The sequence below is a fragment of the Rhincodon typus genome, chromosome 2 (genome assembly GCF_021869965.1).
Source record: "Rhincodon typus isolate 14 chromosome 2, sRhiTyp1.1, whole genome shotgun sequence".
NCBI classification, from domain to species: Eukaryota; Metazoa; Chordata; class Chondrichthyes; order Orectolobiformes; family Rhincodontidae; genus Rhincodon; species Rhincodon typus.
The window spans coordinates 118,507,071-118,525,765 of NC_063333.1; the positions used below are offsets into that span (position 1 = coordinate 118,507,071).

At 42.4% G+C, this 18,695-nt stretch overlaps 1 protein-coding gene and 1 long non-coding RNA gene across 4 annotated transcripts in view; one reads left to right on the forward strand and one right to left on the reverse strand.

The window, feature by feature from the left end:
* The window catches only part of nup153 (nucleoporin 153), a 65,368-nt gene extending 59,949 nt beyond the window's left edge, over positions 1-5,419 (reverse strand). For all 3 annotated transcript variants that reach the window (XM_048611529.1, XM_020509949.2, XM_048611536.1), the window contains exon 1: positions 5,105-5,419. In XM_048611529.1, coding sequence (XP_048467486.1) covers positions 5,105-5,188 — 84 coding nt within the window. In that variant the 5' untranslated portion in view covers positions 5,189-5,419. The remainder of the gene's footprint in view (positions 1-5,104) is intronic.
* Positions 5,420-5,428: 9 nt separating this feature from the next.
* Positions 5,429-10,578, forward strand: LOC125485950. Its single transcript, XR_007264675.1, has 2 exons — positions 5,429-6,079; positions 8,395-10,578. It is a non-coding gene; the product is annotated as an uncharacterized LOC125485950 (long non-coding RNA).
* Positions 10,579-18,695: the final 8,117 nt, after the last annotated feature.

An 18,695-nucleotide genomic window follows, 5' to 3' on the forward strand; every position in this document is an offset into this window, starting at 1 on the left:
AACACAGCAGGCCAAGCATTATCAGAGGAGCAGGAAAGCTGACGTTTGGGTCTAGACCCGAAACATCAGCTTTCCTGCTCCTCTGATGCTGCTTGGCCTGCTGTGTTCATCCAGCTCTACACCTTGTTATCTCAGATTCTCCAGGATCAGTAGTTCCCACTATCTCTGAATCAATTTTAACCCCATAAACTAAACAAGGTTGAGATTTCCAGCAACATCTTAAAAATAAAGATTTTGGTTATTGAGGCTAAAAGATTTGGTGCAGCAGTCGACAATTTTGCCTTTCAGGACAGCTCTTCCATTGAATGAGATAATGGCTGATCTGATTATCCTCAACTCCACTGCCCTGAATTTTACCCTACATTCCCTTATTCATCAAAAATCTTCAATCTCAGCCTTAAGGATGATTAACAACCCAGCTACTACAGGACTCTGCGGTAAAACCTTCACTAATTCATTACCCTCAGGGATAATAAAATCCTCACCTCTGTCCTAAGTAAGTAACTTCCGACTCAGATTACACCGTCTGGTCCTAGACACTCCAATAAAGGGGGAAAACAACCCCTCAGTATCCACCACACTAAGCCGCCTAAGAATCTTATATGTCTCAATAATACTGACTCTCATTCTTCTAAACTCCAGCAAGCCCATCCGACTCAACCTGTCTTCACAAGAAAACCCTTCCTTACACAGGATCAATCTAATGAACCTTCTCTTGACTGCCTCCAATATCAAGAAATCTTTCCTTAGATCAGGGAACTAAAATTGATCAGTGTTCTACGTGTGGCCTAACTAGCACCTTGTATGATTTTAAAAGAGACTTCCCTATTTTTATAATCTACTCCCTTTAAAATAAAAGGTCAATATCCAATTTGTCTTCCTGATTACTTCAAACTGTATGCTAGCTTCTCATGATTTATGCATAAGGACCTCTGAACCACTCTATACTGCAGCTTTCTGCAGTTTTTCTTCATTTAAATAATATTCAGCTCCTCTATTCTTCCAAACAAAAGGGCATAACCTCATTATATCGCCATCTGCCAATTTTATGCCCACTCACTAATTTGTCCTTCTTGTATCATCCTCACCAGTTGCCTTCCCACACATTTGTCATTTTTCTTTTTGTTTTTTTTCCCCCTAGTCATTTGTGGGATGTGGGTTCTTTTCTTGCCCATCCCCTGTTGCCCTTGAGAAGATGGTGGTGAACTACCTTCTTGAACCACTGCAGTCCTCTTGCTGTGAGTTGACCCACAATGCTATTAGGGAGGGAATTCCAGGATTTTGACCCAGCAGTCAGGATGGTGAGTCACTTGGAGGTGGTGGTGTTCCCATATGTCCGATGCCCTTGTCCTTCTACATGGAAGTGGTCATGGGTTTGGAAGATGCTGTCACATTTGGTGCAAATTTGGTTATAGTTTGTGCCTTTGTGTATTTTGTGAATAATTGTGACTCCTGCAGTGACCCTTGAGGCACTCCACAAGTTACAGGTTGCTAATCTGAAAATGCCTCACTTATCCCAACTCTATGTCTTCTAATAGTTAGGCAACGCTCTATGCTAACATACTACCCCCAACATAATGGGCTCATCTTAAGTAGTGTCATGTACTGTACCTTATCGAATGCTATTTGGAATTCCAAATATATTACATCATTATCTATCCTGCTTGTAATCCCTTCAAAGAATTCTAATAGGTTTGTCAGATACCCCCTGAACAAACCCATGCTGACTCTGCTTGATTCTGTTGTTATGTATCACTAAGTGCTCTATTATGTTCTTTATAATAAACTCCAACATTTTCCCCAATAACAAATGTTACGTTTACTAGGAAATAATTAACTGATGTGAGTTACCCTTGCACTTTGAATAATGTTACAGTGGTGGTTTTGCAATCCACTGCCACCTTGCCAGAATTTATGGAGTCTTGGAAGATTACAACCAGCGCATCCACTATCACTGTAGCTACATTCTTTAATATCCTAAGATGCAACTGATAAGTCTTTAGTCCCATTAGGTTCTTTAGTACTTTCTTTCTAGCGGTCATTAATTCCTCCGCCACCATCCCAATTACTTAGTATTTTTTAAAACATCGATAGTGTTTCAGGTTACGGCTGGCGGAACAGAATGGATAGACAGCTGAAGACATTTTGAACCAAAGGCATGATGGGTGGAAAATTTGTGTGGGTGAAAAGTAGTGGGCTGGGTGAGGTTTCAGAGATGACGGAAGAGGATATAAAAGGGATTTAACTGAAAATTTTAGAAATTAAGTGCCTGGCGGATCAGGAGACAATGACAGTCGGCAAGGACAGGAAGGATTAACAAGTGGGACAAAGTATAGGTAGAACATAAAAGGCAGTTTTGAATGAGGTGATCTTTCCAGGCAGCGGAGGACAAAAGCAGGCATGGACATATTTGAATCAAAGCAATAAAGGCATAGTTGAGTTTCAGTAGCAGAAAGGTTTACATAGATGCAAGCGATATTATAGAGTACAGTACAGCACAGGACCAGTCATGTGGCCCACCAAGTTGCCATTCTAACCTAATCCCATCTGCTTGCATATGGTCCATATTCCTACATTCCCTGCATATTCACATCTAAAAAATGAATATGTCTATCACAAATTACCAGCATGCTTCTACATAAATGCAGAACGTAACAAGAACATCTTACAGGTTAACATAAGTGCTATTTATAATAATGATTTGAATTCAGAATCTCAGTTCAGATTTGAAGAGGATGCCATGGTTGAGATAAATCTGGGTCAGCAAGATTAAACTGGAGATCCAAATACAATGGTTTCAGCCCGACCAATGTTTTAACTGGAAGCTGACTCAAGACTGAGGATGATACCATCAGAAGGCAACATGCAAGTAAATAAAAGGAGGCTTCCATGGGTCTTCTGAACAATGGCATAATGGTGTAGGAAAAGTAGTCATCACTGGAGATAATCTAGTTACAATCATGTTAGGAAAGGTGGAACAAAGAAGTCCCATTTACTTCAAACCTGGAACATTGGTGCATTTTGAATTCCCAATTTCCTTCAGTGTACCAATGACACACCTTCTGCAGTTAGGGACATAAAGGGAATTCCTTCCAAAAAAATGTTCCACCTCACCCTTCTCCAAAAGGAGTTTTAAAACTTTGCATCATATTCTGATATGGCAGCATTAAATTTTATCTGATGACACTTTGTGAAGCTAGGTTTAAAGCACCAAATAAATATAAGTTTAGTATGGTAACTTGCAAGCATGTGTTTAAACTGCAAGACTGTGATACACTAAGAATGTGTGTACTGACAATGAGTTAGTGTACATGAAAACAAATAGATGGTTGGAAATAAGACTGAAGAGTGAAAGATCCAACAATCTATAGAGGTGGCAATAATATTTGAAAGGTAAAATGTAAGGTGACGTTTAACTATATAAATAGTATATGTAGCAAGTGTAACCATAATCCTTAAAGTAGTAAATAACTGCATATTCCATAGATGCTGGACACACACAAATGCATGCATTTAGCAGGTGAAATTCTTTCCAGAACAAAAATATCAATATGGTCCTAATGACTGAGGGTGATACTCATCTGGGTCATGGGGTTTCAAATTTAAGATTCATTAAAATTTGAGCATAAAAATCAAGACTGGCACACCAGCACGGCACCCAGACAGAGTCCTGCACCATTGAGATGCTGTAGCCCAACTGCCTCTCAGGTGGACATAAAGGGTGTCATGGAACTGTCTCAAAGAAGAGCATCACAGAGAAAGATTACTTGGCCCAACACATTTGTTTGTTGAAGTTCTGTATGCACAAATTGGCTGTCAGGTTTTCTATGTTACAAGGACGAAACTTTAGTGACTGCAAAGTACTTCAAGATGTCTGTACTTGCGCAGTGCACTTCATAAATTCACTTTTTTTCCCTCCCACATATTAACATCCGAGATAAGAAACGAGCATCTTACTGAAGGGGTAAAACAAGCCTACAGAGTGCCGATTATGCACTTCTTCCATTTCGATAAGAATGCAACACCATCGTTCGCAAAAGCCTATCACAATGAAGCAATACCTCCTCTGTATAGTTGGGAATGAATGTAAAAGTTGTGTGGAAATTATTTTTGAATACCAAATTTTTGAACACAAAAAAGAACGATCTTCCAACCAAAATGCTTTCGGTTGTTTTTGATACTAACAACCCCATATACTAGCATTAATTGTAACAAATTTAAAATCAGATTGTTCGAATATAAATCCCTCAGACAATATACTAGCTTAAGTTCAAAAAGCAAAGTGTCCCATCAAAATGCAAATTTATAAAGAAATCGGTGGCAATAGTCGAGTACTCCAGATACCGGCAGCGTGAAGTCCTCATGTCAAAGTCGCAGCTGAGCCACCCCCAAACCCACGCTGATCGTAGAAGAGGAAACTGGTTAAAATGTAGTACACGAATGTACTGGCTAAAATCGCACTTGTACGCCAAACTTCCACAACAGGAACAGTAGTATTCGAAAATGTTATGGAAAACTCGCTTTAAAGGAACAAATCAAGTCCGCGCCAAAATGCCCATGGCGGCACGCGAAAAGGACGGAGAGACCGGAGCAAGCCGAAAGCCTACCCAGTGAGGCTCAGGCCAGATCGGGAGATTGAAAGGAGGAAAAACAGGGCCGCGCAGTGAAATAGGGGAGACAAAGTCGAGGGAAAAAAGGGAGAGAAATTCGCTCTTACCAGCCGGCCGTGAGATTGCAACCGGAAGCGAATAACAAGCCGACAAGAAGCGTCTCAACAGCATTTATACAGTAAACACAATGAAATAAAACTCAGAGGGGAGATTCCGTTGGGAGTTACAGCTTCGTCGTCAGCACCTTCTACCCGCCTCCAGCTTGTTTTTTTTTTCCTTTTTGAATAGGTTGGGCCCGAGTTTGGTCCCGACTCTGCCCTCAATCGCTCAGGCCGCTGAAGCCAGCCACTAGGCCGCGGCTCGCGCACACCGCCTCTGCCGAGAAAGCGGGGCTCACGACAGCCACCTCCTCCTGCAGCGACATAGTTAAACCCAACGCGGTCCGGTTTGTCAATCCTTTCTTTAGAGTAATAACAAATAATAAAATAAAATACCTGGTTCTTGGCGTAAGGCTTGCTGATAATATGGTGTCTCTTGTTTCGGATTTTACCCCCTCCTCCTCCTGTCGCCGCCGCCATGTCTGAATCCGTCTGCTTGCCAGTCGCTCGCGCCGCTCTCTATTTCCTAGCAGCCGTGTCCGGGAAGGCGGGGGGGGGGGGGGGGGGGGGGAGGAGGGACGGGGAAGGGGGGAATCCACACTCTAACGTCACACGCTCTCTACCGTCTCCCGCAATCACGCACTTCGCACAAGCATCCAACCAGCCACCCGCATGCGGGCGCGTGCGAGTCAGGCCTTCCCTCAGGGGAAGGGTTTTTCCCTCAACGCACGATGCGCGCTCAAGAGCCAGCTGCGTCATCCCGTCGCCAGACGCTGCCATTGGCTCCGCCCAACAAACGGTGCGCAAAGCATCAAGGGAGCAGAAGGAAGATTAGCGCATGCGTTAACTTACCCGTTACCCCCCCGCCAACACATCTGTGCTTCTTCTGGTCTTTAGGCCAAAATATTTTTGAGGACGGAGACTGGGAGGGTAATAAGGATGTACGAAATCTACATTCTCTCCGCAGGATGTCCATCTCTGGCCCTATGAATGTGATTGACTTGAGCTCAAGTGGATCAGTGAATCTTTCAACAGGATTCATTTGGCTACAGAATCTGCGTGCTGATCAGTTTCGTGCTTGAGGGAAGGGGAATTACCGACCAAAGCTCACTCAAGGGAAACCAAGATTATCTTGTTGAAAATGTGAAGTGTGTAAACGGTCACTGGTTTATTCCAAAATATTACTAGACTAAAATCAGACAGTGTTCCATGCAGTTTTACCTAACATTGGGAAAGCAGCTACGGAGGGTCAAGAAAGTTTCGGCTGAAATATTATGAGTCATTTTACATCACAACTGTGTCTCCACCTCATTACAGGCGTCATGGATTGCGTGTTAGGACGTTGGAAGTCATGACGAGTACTGCAGAAATGTAAAATTTAACTTTTTTCTGATGCGAATTGACTTATGATTTTTGGCGTTTACTTATGTGTTCGGTGGCAGCAATCGTTGAAATTTTTAACCTCTGGTGATTCCAAATGCCTATTAAAAGCAACCTACTACCGTTGCTACAATTCAAGCAAACAAAAAAAAAGTCAGGTTGCAGTGAATGGGGAGAAATTCATTTGGTTCTAGTGAAAGTTCTAAACTCAACTTTCACATACATTCTCTTTAATAACCATAAGAAATGGGAACAGGAGCGGGGCACATGGTCCCTTGATTCTGCTCTGCCTTATTTTTCACTCATTCATGGGAATGTGGGCATTGCAGGCTCGACCAGCATTTATTGCCTGTCCCTAATTTTTAAGTGCCAACCACATTGCTGTGCATCCAGAGTCACACGTAGGCTAGACCAGGTAAGGACAGCAGATTTCCTTCCCTAGGACATTAGTGAACCAGATGGGTTTTCCTGACAATCAACAATGCTTTCATGGTCACCACTAGACTCTTCTTTCAAGTCAACAAGGTGCAGGGCTGGATGAACACAGCAGGCCAAGCAGCATCATAGGAGCAGAGAGGCTGACGTTTCGGGCCTAGACCCTTCATCAGAAAAGGGGGAGGGGAAGGGGGTTTTGAAATAAATAGGGAGAGAGTGGGAGGCGGATAGAAGAGGGATAGAGGAGAGGATAGGTGGAGAGGAAACAAACAGATCGAAGAGGCGGGGTGTTTTTTTATTGAATTCAGATTCCACCATCTGTCATGGCAGGATAATAAATTTGATAGGAGCATGGCTCATGAGACAGTAAGATATAGGAGCAGAATTAGGCCATTCAAGTGCGTTCTGCCATTCGATTATAGCTGATATGCTTCTCAACCCCTTTCTCCTGCTATCTTCCTGTACATTACTAATCAAGTTCCTATCAACCTCTCTTTCTTAAAGACAGTCAATGACTTACCCTCCACAGCCTTTTGCTATATCAAGTTCCACAGATTTACCAGCCTCTGTTCTGAGGGTCATTCTTTAACTCTGAGGCTGTGCACTCAAGTCCTAGTCTCTCCTACAAGTGGAAACATCTTCTCCACGTCCACCCTCTTCGGGCCTCTCAGTATTCTAAATTACAATACCCCCTCATTCTTCAAAACTCTGTCTAGTTCCTCAAACACTCATCGTATGACAAGCCCTCCATTTCCACGATCATCCTTCTGAACCCCGCCTCCGAGGCAAGTACATCCTTCCTTACGTACAGGGCTCAAAATTGCTCACAATATACCAAATGTGATCTGGCCAGAGCCTCATACAGCCTCCTTAGTACATTCCTGCTTTTGTATTCTATCCCTCTTGAAATGAATGCTAACATTGCATTTACCTTCCGAACTGAATCTGCATGTTTACCTTGAGAATTCTGAACTAGGACTCCTAAGTCCCATTGTGCTTCAGATTTCCAAAGCCTTTCCCCAGTTTAGAAAATAGTCTACACATCTATTTTCCCTATCAAAGTGCATAGTTTCACACTTTCCCACATTATATTCCATCCGCCACTTCTTTGCCCACTTTCCTAGCCTATCCAAGTCCTGCAGCTTCCTTCAACACTGCCTGCCCCTGCACCCATCTTTGTGTCATCTGCAAATTTACCAACTATGCCGTGAGTTCCTTTGTCTGGATCATTATGTATAACATGAATAGTTGTGGTCCCAACACTGACCCATGTGAAACTCCATTGGTCACCAGCTACCATTCTGGAAAAGATCCTTTAATGCCCACTTGCTGCCTCCTGCCAGTCAGCCAGTCCTCTGTCCATTGCCAGTACCTTTCCCAGAACACCATGGGCTCTTATTTAGCAGCCTCCTGTGTGGTACCTTGTCAAAAGTCTTCTCTAAATCCAGATAATCCCTTACACTGACTCTCCTTTGTCTAACGTTCTTATTGCTGATGCCCACTTTCCTGTGTGTTCTCTGTAACCCATCATTCCCCTACTGATCAAGAATCTATCTATCTCAGCCTTAATTATACACAAGGAATAACATTAGTTCTTAGTTTAACATTTGTTGTCAGGAAATTACTAGACTCTAAATTCACTTATACAAAGATTGAACACCTTTAAAGTTATTAAGATTTGTAGCTTGGGTTGTGGATGAGTTTGTAGACTTGCTCGCCGAGTCGATGGGTTTGTTTGCAGATGTTTTGTCACCCTGCTAGGTATCATGGTCAGTGCGCCTCTGGTGAAGTGTTGGTATTCTTACCTGCTTGTTATTTATATGCCTCGGTTTACTGGGGTGGTTGGCATTATTTCCAGTTCTGTTTTTCAGTGGTTTGTACATTGGGTCCAGTTCAACGTGTTTGTTGATGGAGTTCTGGTTGGAATACAGGCCTGCATGAATTCCCTTGCATTGAACGCCTTCAATTGTTTCAGTTGATCCAAGAAAGATTGCACAGATCTACCATAAGGTGAGAATTGGGAATGTTTGGCAATGATTGCACATTGTTCACCAATCATCCCTTTTCAGCTACTAAAGCAGTCAATATCCATATGCAGGAAGACCTAGACAACATTCAGGATTGAGCTAATAAGTGCCAAATAGTATTCAAACTGCAAGTTCTCCAAGCCAAGTACCATCTTGACTTGGAACTGTAAGTCCTTCACTCCAAGGGGTCAAAATCCTGGAACTCTCTAACACCCCAAGGACTGCTACAGTTCAAGAAGGCAGCTCAGCACCACCTTTTCAGGGGGAATCAGAATGGACAAATAAATGTCAGACCAGCCAACAACAGCCACAACCCACAAGTGAATAAATAAAATTACACTTGACGAACCTGATTCAATTTAATCTTTATAGTTTTAACCTTCAACTTGAATATTGTGTCTGATCTGGGCACCATACTTTTGAAAGACCTTAAGTCTTTGGAAAGGATGCATAAAAAAAAATTAGCAGAATGATTCCAGGGATGAGGGACTTTAGTTACTTTGACAGATTTGAGAAGGTTGAGTGAAGATTTGATAATGTATTCGAAATCAGGAAGAATCAAGACAAAGCACATTGGGAGAAATGGTCTACTGTTGGAGAAGGATTGAGAACAAGAGGATACTGATTTAATCTGAGAAGCAAACAAACCAACAGCAATATGCAGAAAAGTATTTTTATGCAGTAATTGACTAAGAACTGGAATGCATTGCCTGAGAGTAATAAAGACAATTTTGATCATGGCTTTTATAAGGCACGTTTACAAGGCACTTAGACAAGCACCTGGAGAGGAAAAGAATGCAAGGCTATAGGGAAAGGATTAAGGAACGGGACAAGAGGAGTTGCTCTTGCAGTGAGTGGGCAGATACTTGTTGGGCCAAATATCTGCTTCTTGTATGAGAACAAATCAATGATTTTATATTTTGCAGAATTAACTGAAACAATGGACATAGTAATATCTATGGATGTTATTGTATGAACTTCCAAAAGATATTTGATAACTCCTTATTAGCTAAATTTGAAACTCATGGAAGTGTACACAATTCTAGTTAGGAAATTGGTAGAGTGGGAAGAGACAGAGTAGGCCTGACTCATGACTTGCGATATCCCACAAAGATCTGTGTTGGGGCCTAAAAGCACAACTATTAAAGAACAAAGCCACCAATCCAGCATACATACAGTTTAAATATGAATACATTATGAGTAAACATAATTATGGAAAATAGATTTAAATGGGTGCAAGTGTGGATATAATTTACAATGAACCTAAAAAACTCAGAACATTATCCATGATGAAAAGCATCAAGCAGTGAAAGTTCAAAGAGATGTGGGATCTATTTACATGGATCTAAAATATTAGAAATTAGAGTAGCAGATGGAGTTAGAAGAACTCAAGTTACTCAATACAAAATTCTCGTCAGATCACAGTTGGGAGTAGTGAGAGTAGTTCTGGGCACATCTTAGGATAAATTGCATCGCAGGGTATACAGTGTAGTTCAGCATTTAAATACATTAAAATGAAATCTAGAATCCAAGGATGAAATTATGAAGAAAAACAGAAAGTGATTTGTTCAAAGTTTAAAATATTAAGGAGAATGATTAGGGCAGATAGAAATTATTTATGCTGCCTGGGAAGGCTAGTACTTTGGGGTGTCAGCTTTAAAATTATAGCCAGATCTTTTCAGAAGTGAAATTAGGAGTCAGTTCTATGCAGAAATATACAGGATTGAAACTCTTCCACAAACAGCAACTGTCCTATTTCAATTGTTCATGTTCATTTTAAATTCAAAATTAATAGATTTTTTTTGTTAACCAAAGGTATTGAAATTAAGTTAAATCAAAATGCCTAAAATGATGTATTGATGCGTGTAAAACTGTTACAATGTCACAATACTACTCGTCGTCATCTATTGTGCCTGTGCAACTGAATTTTTTTTCTGAACATGTCTTGCTGACAGTGCTTTAGTTTGGGCCAGTGATATGATTGATATAATTGCTGCTGTAAAAATAAACTTACAAAGGAGGATTTGAGCATCTTTGTCAACAGCAACTAGATTTTCCTCACAGACTTCAAAAAGTGCCATTTGCAGTTGAAATTTCTGACTACTTTCTTCTCCTTTGCATCCTGCAATGTATAAATGTCAGAACTGTATATTTTTAAGAACCATTGCCCTTCCCCCTTCCAGCATCTCTGCCCCTTCCTGAAGCACTTTGTACTTGCCCATTCTTGTGTTGGCCAGATATAGCAACAAAAAAGACATATAAGCCTCCTGATGAAGGGAGGAGCTGAGTAGAAACCCAGTGGAATCCTGTTGTGACATCAGGGTCTGTCAGCTATTTGGTGAGCCCACCAAATCTAATGCCAATCAGCTATTGGTAAGGCCACCGGTAGGCCTTTACCTGGAATAAAAATAATAAGGAAAAGGTCCTGGACAGCAGCTCTTGTACTTGGCAGCACCATGGAAGAGACTGTGGCTGTTGCTAGAAGACAATGCAGGATTACAGAGGACTAAGGAGTAAATAAATCATATGGGACAATGACATGGATCTAAGCAAATACCCTCCCACTGGTTTTATGCTCAGTTCCTCAATCAGCACGGATTGACTTTAAGGGTTCATCCTTCCACTCATCTGATATGCTTTCCACACAGGTTGACATGTTGACCATTGGCTCAAGTGGCTGTGGACTGAGGGACACTTAATTAGTGTCCTAATTTGCCACTTAAGGGTCACGATTGGTGGCTGAGGATGCGATCGTCCCATTCCAGACATAATTCTGCTGGAGGCAGGAAGGTGACTGTTTTAGGTATGCCGCACTGCCTAATTAAGCAAGAAATGAGAGTGAGTGATGATGTCAATATATTAGGAACCAAGAAACCGAGGCTCTGGCTCCATGGTTCAAATCCCATTACGGCAGCTAGTGGAATTTAAATTCTATTTGTTTTCCCCATTCCTCACAAAAATGAGTTCAGCATTACAATTATTCCCTCCTAAAGGAGTTTCTCCTGCATTCTTCACTGGATTTAATGGAGTATTTTATATCCAAGACCCCTATTTTTGTTTTGCGTCAGAAATAGGAGGATAATTCCTAAGTTTATCTTAATTGCATTGGACTTTAGTGAACAAATAATGTGATAAATGGTTATAAAGTATTATTCTTGGAAAACTTGGATTCAAAAGTGGAGGTAAATGAGTTTTCAGTTTTAGTTATGTGAGGTGATTTCAAATATCAGAATGGCAGTTTGAACAGTGAGTTCAATACAGCATTTCCAAGAAAGAACTTGACTTCAGCTAAACGACTAGATAAGCTACCTGGTGAGATCATTGCTCAAGTGTTTACAAAGTTGAGCTTTTGTGACCAGGACTGCAAGCAGTTTTGGTTCAGAAGGAAAGATCCATACCAGCAGAAAGGAACACTGGCAGCTCACCACCACATTCTCAAGGATTGGGCAATAAATCCAGCCTGTGACACCCACACGTATGTATGAATTTTAAAGAAAAGGGAAGTTTGAATTCTGGCAGTCCAAACAGACATGACTGAAAAAATGAGATAACAAGGTGTAGAGCTGGATGAACACAGCAGGCCAAGCAGCATCAGAGGAGCAGGAAGGCTGACGTTTCGGGCCGAGACCCTTCTTCAGAAATGGGGGAGGGGAAGGGGGTTCTGAAATAAATAGGGAGAGAGGGGGAGGCGGATAGAAGACGGATAGAGGAGAAGATAGGTGGAGAGGAGACAGACAGGTCAAAGAGGCGGGGATGGAGCCAGTAGAGGTGAGTGTAGGTGGGGAGGTAGGGAGGAGATAGGTCAGTCCAGGGAGGACGGACAGGTCAAGGGGGCGGAATGAGGTTAGTAGGTAGGAGATGGGGGTGGGGCTTGAGGTGGGAGGAGGGGATAGGTGGGAGGAAGGACAGGTTAGGGAAGCGGGGACGAGCTGAGCTGGTTTTGGGATGCGGTAGGGGGAGGGGAGATTTTGAAGCTTGTGAAGTCCACATTGATACCATTGGGCTGCAGGGTTCCCAAGCGGAATATGAGGTGCTGTTCCTGCAACCTTCGGGTAGCATCGTTGTGGCACTGCAGGAGGCCCAGGATGGACATGTCGTCTGAGGAATGGGAGGGGGAGTTGTTTGGTGCGAACCGAGCATAGGTGTTCTGCAAAGCGGTCCCCAAGCCTCCCTTGGTTTCCCCGATGTAGAGGAGGCCACAACGGGAACAGCGGATGCAGTATACCACATTAGCAGATGTGCAGGTGAACATCTGCTTGATGTGGAAAGTCTTCTTGGGGCCTGGGATGGGGGTGAGGGGGGAGGTGCAGGGGCAGGTGTAGCACTTCCTGCGGTTACAGGGAAAAGTGCCGGGTGTGGTGGGGCTGGAGGGGAGTGTGGAGCGGTCAAGGGAGTCACGGAGAGAGTGGTCCCTCCGGAAAGCAGATAAGGGTGGGGAGGGAAAAATGTCTTTGGTGGTGGGGTTGGATTGCAGATGGCGGAAGTGTCGGAGGATGATGCGTTGGATCCGGAGGTTGGTGGGGTGGTTCGTTGAGGATGAGGGGGATTCTGTTTTGGTTGTTATTGTGGGGAGGGGGTGTGAGGGATGAGTTGCGGGAGACACGGTCGAGGGTGTTCTCGACCACTGAGGGGGGGAAGTTGCGGTCCTTGAAAAATGAGGACATGTGAGATGTACGGGAGTGGAATGCCTCATCCTGGGAGCAGATGCGGCGGAGGCAAAGGAATTGGGATTAGGGGATGGCATTTTTGCAGGAAGGTGGGTGGGAGGAGGTGTATTCTAGGTAGCTGTGGGAGTCATGGGCTTGAAATGGATATCAGTTTCTAGGTGGTTGCCAGAGATGGAGACAGAGAGGTCCAGGAAGGAGAGAGAGGTATTAGAAATGGTCCAGGTGAACTTAAGGTTGGGGTGGAAGGTGTTAGTGAAGTGGATGAACTGTTCGAGCTCCTCGTGGGAGCACAAGGCAGCGCCGATACAGTCATCAATGTAACGGAGGAAGAGGTGGGGTTTAGGGCCAGTGTAGGTATGGAAGAGGGATTGTTCCACGTAACCTACAAAGAGGCAGGCATAGCTTCGGCCCATGCAGGTACCCATGTCCACGCCCTGTCTGTAGGAAGTGGGAGGAATTGAAAGAGAAGTTGTTGAGGGTGAGGACGAGTTCGGCTAAACGGATGAGGGTGTCAGTGGAGGGGGACTGGTTGGGCCTGCGGGACAGGAAGAAGCGGAGGGCCTTTAAGCCATCTGTGTGGGGAATGCAGGTGTTGAGGGACTGAACGTCCATGGTAAAGATGAGGTGTTGGGGACCGGGGAATTGGAAGTTCTGGAGGAGATGAAGGGCGTGGGTGGTGTCACGGACATAGGTAGGGAGTTCCTGGACCAAGGAGGAGAAAATGGAGTCCAGATAGGTGGAGATAAGTTCGGTGGGGCAGGAGCAGGCGGAGATAATGGATCGACCAGGGCAGTCAGGTTTGTGGATTTTCGGAAGGAGATAGAAGCCGACAGTGTGGGGTTGGGGAACGATGAGGTTGGAGGCTGTGGGTGGGAGGTCACCTGAGGTGATGAGGTTGTGGATGGTTTGGGAGATGATGTTTTGGTGGTCGGGGGTGGGGTCATGATCAAGGGGGCGGTAGGAAGAGGTGTCAGAGAGTTGGCGCCTGGCGTCTTAGGAACCCTGCAGCCCAATGGTATCAATGTGGACTTCACAAGCTTCAAAATCTCCCCTCCCCCTACCGCATCCCAAAACCAGCCCAGCTCGTCCCCGCCTCCCTAACCTGTCCTTTCTCCCACCTATCCCCTCCTCCCACCTCAAGCCCCACCCCAATCTCCTACCTACTAACCTCATCCCGCCCCCTTGAGCTGTCCGTCCTCCCTGGACTGACTTATCTCCTCCCTACCTCCCCACCTGCACTCATCTTTACTGGCTCCATCCCCGCCTCTTTGACCTGTCTGTCTCCTCTCCACCTATCTTCTCCTCTATCCGTCTTCTATCCCCCTCTCTCCCTATTTATTTCAGAACCTCCTTCCCCTCCCCCATTTCTGAAGAAGGGTCTAGGCCCAAAATGTCAGCGTTCCTGCTCCTCTGATGCGGCTTGGCCTGCTGTGTTCATCCAGCTCTACACTTTGTTATCTCAGATTCTCCAGCATCTGCAGTTCCTACTGTCTCTATGACTGAAAAAACCTAGAGTTCAGTGAGGAAATGTCAGTGAGTTAGCTTGTCTATGTGTCTGTGGAAGAGATGCAAAGAATTACAGCTAATGAATATGCAGAAAGTTGCCAAAAGGAAATGCTTATGAGTAAGTTGAAAAAGAAATTGTACTGTGAAGACAGGAGTGATACATCACTGGGTTTGTGTATTTGTAAAGGAAAGTGCTGGGGAAAAGGGTTGAATTTTTTATTGTGCTGTTCATAAAATCTTTACAAATTGCTTTCATATGCAGATTTGGTCTATCAAGTCAAGTTTCACTGGCATCTGACTTGTTCAATATATTACCATTAGCTGGGATCGTCTCAAAGCGGGAGCTCATTCAAGATAGAAAATTGTTAAAATTAAGAGGGATCTGTGAACCTTTTTAAAGAAAAGCCTACATGGAGGTACTTATCATAAAAACAGGAGTGTTGTTCTGAAGTACATTTCATGAACGGACTTTCAAAATGGTTTTAATGGATGCTGAAACTTTTCTGGGAGAAGAAAATATAACTGCATTATTTGAAATCTTTGAGATTACAGTGAGGAAGTTAGTTCATAGATTGAAGCTAGAAATAAAAAGCAGGATCTTGTAAGGATGAAACACTTAAAGTGATTACTCAACATTTAGAATCAAAAGGATCTTGAACCCTCGGAACCTACTAGGAAGGAAGAGATGACTTGGGACAGACAATTCTTCATTGATTAGTAATTTTTGTGGGAGATAAATGACATAATGTATTATCAGTCAACCAGTAATCCAGATACACAATAGTATTCTGGGCACCTGGGATCGAATCTTTTAATGACAGCTGGCGGAATTTTAATTCAACAGAGATTTGGAATTAAGAGTCTAATGATGACTGTGAAACTGTTGGCAATGGTCAGAAAAACCTATCTAGTTCACTAATGCTCTTCAGGGAAGGAAATCTGTCATCCTTATATGTCAGGCAGTGGGAAAGTCCCAACCGACAATTAAACGTGCACCTTTAGTTCTGAAAAGATTGCATAAGATCCCTACCTAAAACCAGGAGTGGGACTCAGTATCTTTTAACAATAATGGATGTCGTGACAAGATTTCCCGAAGTGGTGTTTTTAGGAAAAAATTATGGCAAAAATCATAATGGAGAGGTTTGTCCAATTTTGTACAGATCATTGTTTAATTTTGTTTGTTGCAAATATTCAAAGAAATATTGAATAAACAATTTACATCTTTAGCTTATCACCCAAAATTTAAAAGAGCATGGAAAGATGGTATCAAACTTTTTAAAATACTTAGAACTTATTGTTGAGCGTGTCCTGTTGATTGCAATAAAGGAATGATCTTGCTATTTGGCATTAGGGATACTATCAATAAGTACACAGGATTCAGTCCTTTGGAACTAATTTATGGACATTAGATGAGAAGATCCCTTAAGTTAAAGAAAATTTTATAAACCAATGCTCAGAGGTTACACTTCAAATCTATGTTTCAAGATTCTGAGAATCAAACCTAAGCATGTATTTGGCCAAAACACATTTGAAAAGTGCTGAACAAACAATGAAAGTTTGAGCAGATGAAAAGACCAAAACTCAAATTTTGTTGCTGCAGACAAGGCATTAGCATTGTTACCCGTTCCTGAGGAACTGTAAAAAAAGCAAGGTTCAATTGACTTTCTCAAATCAAAGAGAAATTAATTTATTTATTATGTAGTGGGTACTACAGACAGGAGAAACAAGATCAGTGAATGCGTCATATTAATGTTAAAGCTTTGATATGACAGGTGGATGGCCAGAAATGTATTTACAGTGTTGAAAGAAATAAAGAGTGAAATAAAAATATCAGAGTGATCCAAGAATTACTCTGGAATTCAATGTCAATCCCCTGGTAATCAGATTGGACAATAGAGAGGTAATTAAAACCTTACGTGGAATATTCTATCTTCCAGGAAACTATAAATGTGACTTACAAAAGCTAGTACAGACTCAAGTCTATTTCAGTAAATAGACAGGAGAAATGTATTTGGCTATACATTATATAAATCGAGGGGATGTATTACCCATAAAAGTCCATGTTTATTGCCTCAACTCAGAGAAGATAGCTCAAGTGAAAGAAAAAAGTCAAGTTCACGGTGGTCAATGACATTATTGAACTGTTGATTGATTGATTTAATTTATTGTCATGTGTACCTAAGTATAGTGAAAAGCTTTGTTTGCGAGCAGTACAGGCAGATCATAGTAACAAGGGCATACAGATCATAGGGTGAAAAAATACTTGGACAGAGTGAGGCATACAGGTTACACCATGTGCTAGGCAAGATCACATTAACAAGATCAGGATTATTAGAAGCTAGAGAGTCTATTCATCAGTCTAATAATGGCAGGAAAGAAGCTCTTCTTGAACCTGCAGCTATGTGTTCAAGTTTCAGTATCTTCTGCCGGACAGAAGAGATTGGGGATGGCTCTTCGATGATGTTGGTAACCTTTACACAGCAACGAGACATGTAAATGGAGTTCATCAATGGGAGATTGGCTTCTGTGATAGTCTGGGCTGTGCACACAACCTTTTGTAGTTTTTTATGGTCCTGGGCAGAGCAGCTGCCATACCAGGCTGTTATGCACCCGGACAGTACGCTTTCTATGGTGCATCTTTAAAAGTTGGTGAGGGTCCTCATGGACTTGCCAAAGCTCCTGAGCTGCCTGAGGAAGAAGAGGTGTTGTTGTGCCTTCTTGAACATCATCATAATAGCCAGAGCTCACCTATCATGATGGACCTGAAACTAGGTATAAAGGTTATGTATCATTTAGCATAAAAATCAATTTAGTGACAATTCCACGATTGGACGGTTGTGTTGAGAGTATTAGATATGCACAAATTGTTAGAAAAATTGATTTTAAAAGTATATTGGTAAATTCCATTGACTGAAAGAACCAAAAAAAATTAGCTTTTGTAACATTGGACAGACTTTATCAATGTGAAGTTATTCCACCTGGAATGAAAAATGCACAAACAAATTTTCAACAATTACCCAGTATGGTAATTGAAGGATGATGCAACTATGTCCAATACATAGATGGCTTGGCTGTGTTCAGCCAAATCTGGGAAGGTTTACGACACTTGAACAAAGTATTTGATCAGTTACAAAAATATCATTTAGGCATCATAAATCTGCTAAAACTTGAACAAGTTGTTTCATAATACACAAAAGGTCAATAATGGTCATTGATTTGGTTAAAAGTGAATTTGCCAAAGGAAAATTGGCTTATTTGAGTCATACTTTGTGATATAGACAAATGGCACCTTAAATAAATAAAAACAAAGTCAATCTTACTGTTATGAAGAAGGGTCCCAACTCGAAACGTCAGCTTTCCTGTTCCTCTGATGCTGCCTGGCCTGCTGCGTCCCTGCAGCTCCACACTTTGTTATCTTAATCTTACTGTTCTATGCTTAAGACAAAATGTGAAATATTGGCATAGGTGGATTTTATCAGAAATTCTTTCTGAATTTCGCATTGTGATAGCTCCTTTGACAAGTTTGATAGAGGAAAGCAAAATTTTTGGATGAACAAAAGCACTTCAGAATGCCTTTGACAACTTGAAAGCTATTCTGACTATCATGCTGGTTTTAGCAGCATCAAATTACATAGAACCATTTAAAGTGACTTGATGGCTAACACATCACTGTTGGTGTTGTGTTGTTACAGAAGAACAAAATGGGGACTGATGGCTAGTTAGTTATCTTTTCATGCAAACTAAATTTGTGCCAACAGAAATATTCATTCATGGAGAAAGAGTCACTGTGTCTGGTATTATGTCTACAACAATAAGGCCTACATATCCAACCACTTTGCAGAGATAGTAGGAACTGCAGATGCTGGAGAATCCGAGACAACAAGGTGCAGGGCTGGATGAACACAGCAGGCCAAGCAGCATCATAGGAGCAGAGAGGCTGACGTTTCGGGCCTAGACCCTTCATCGGAAAAG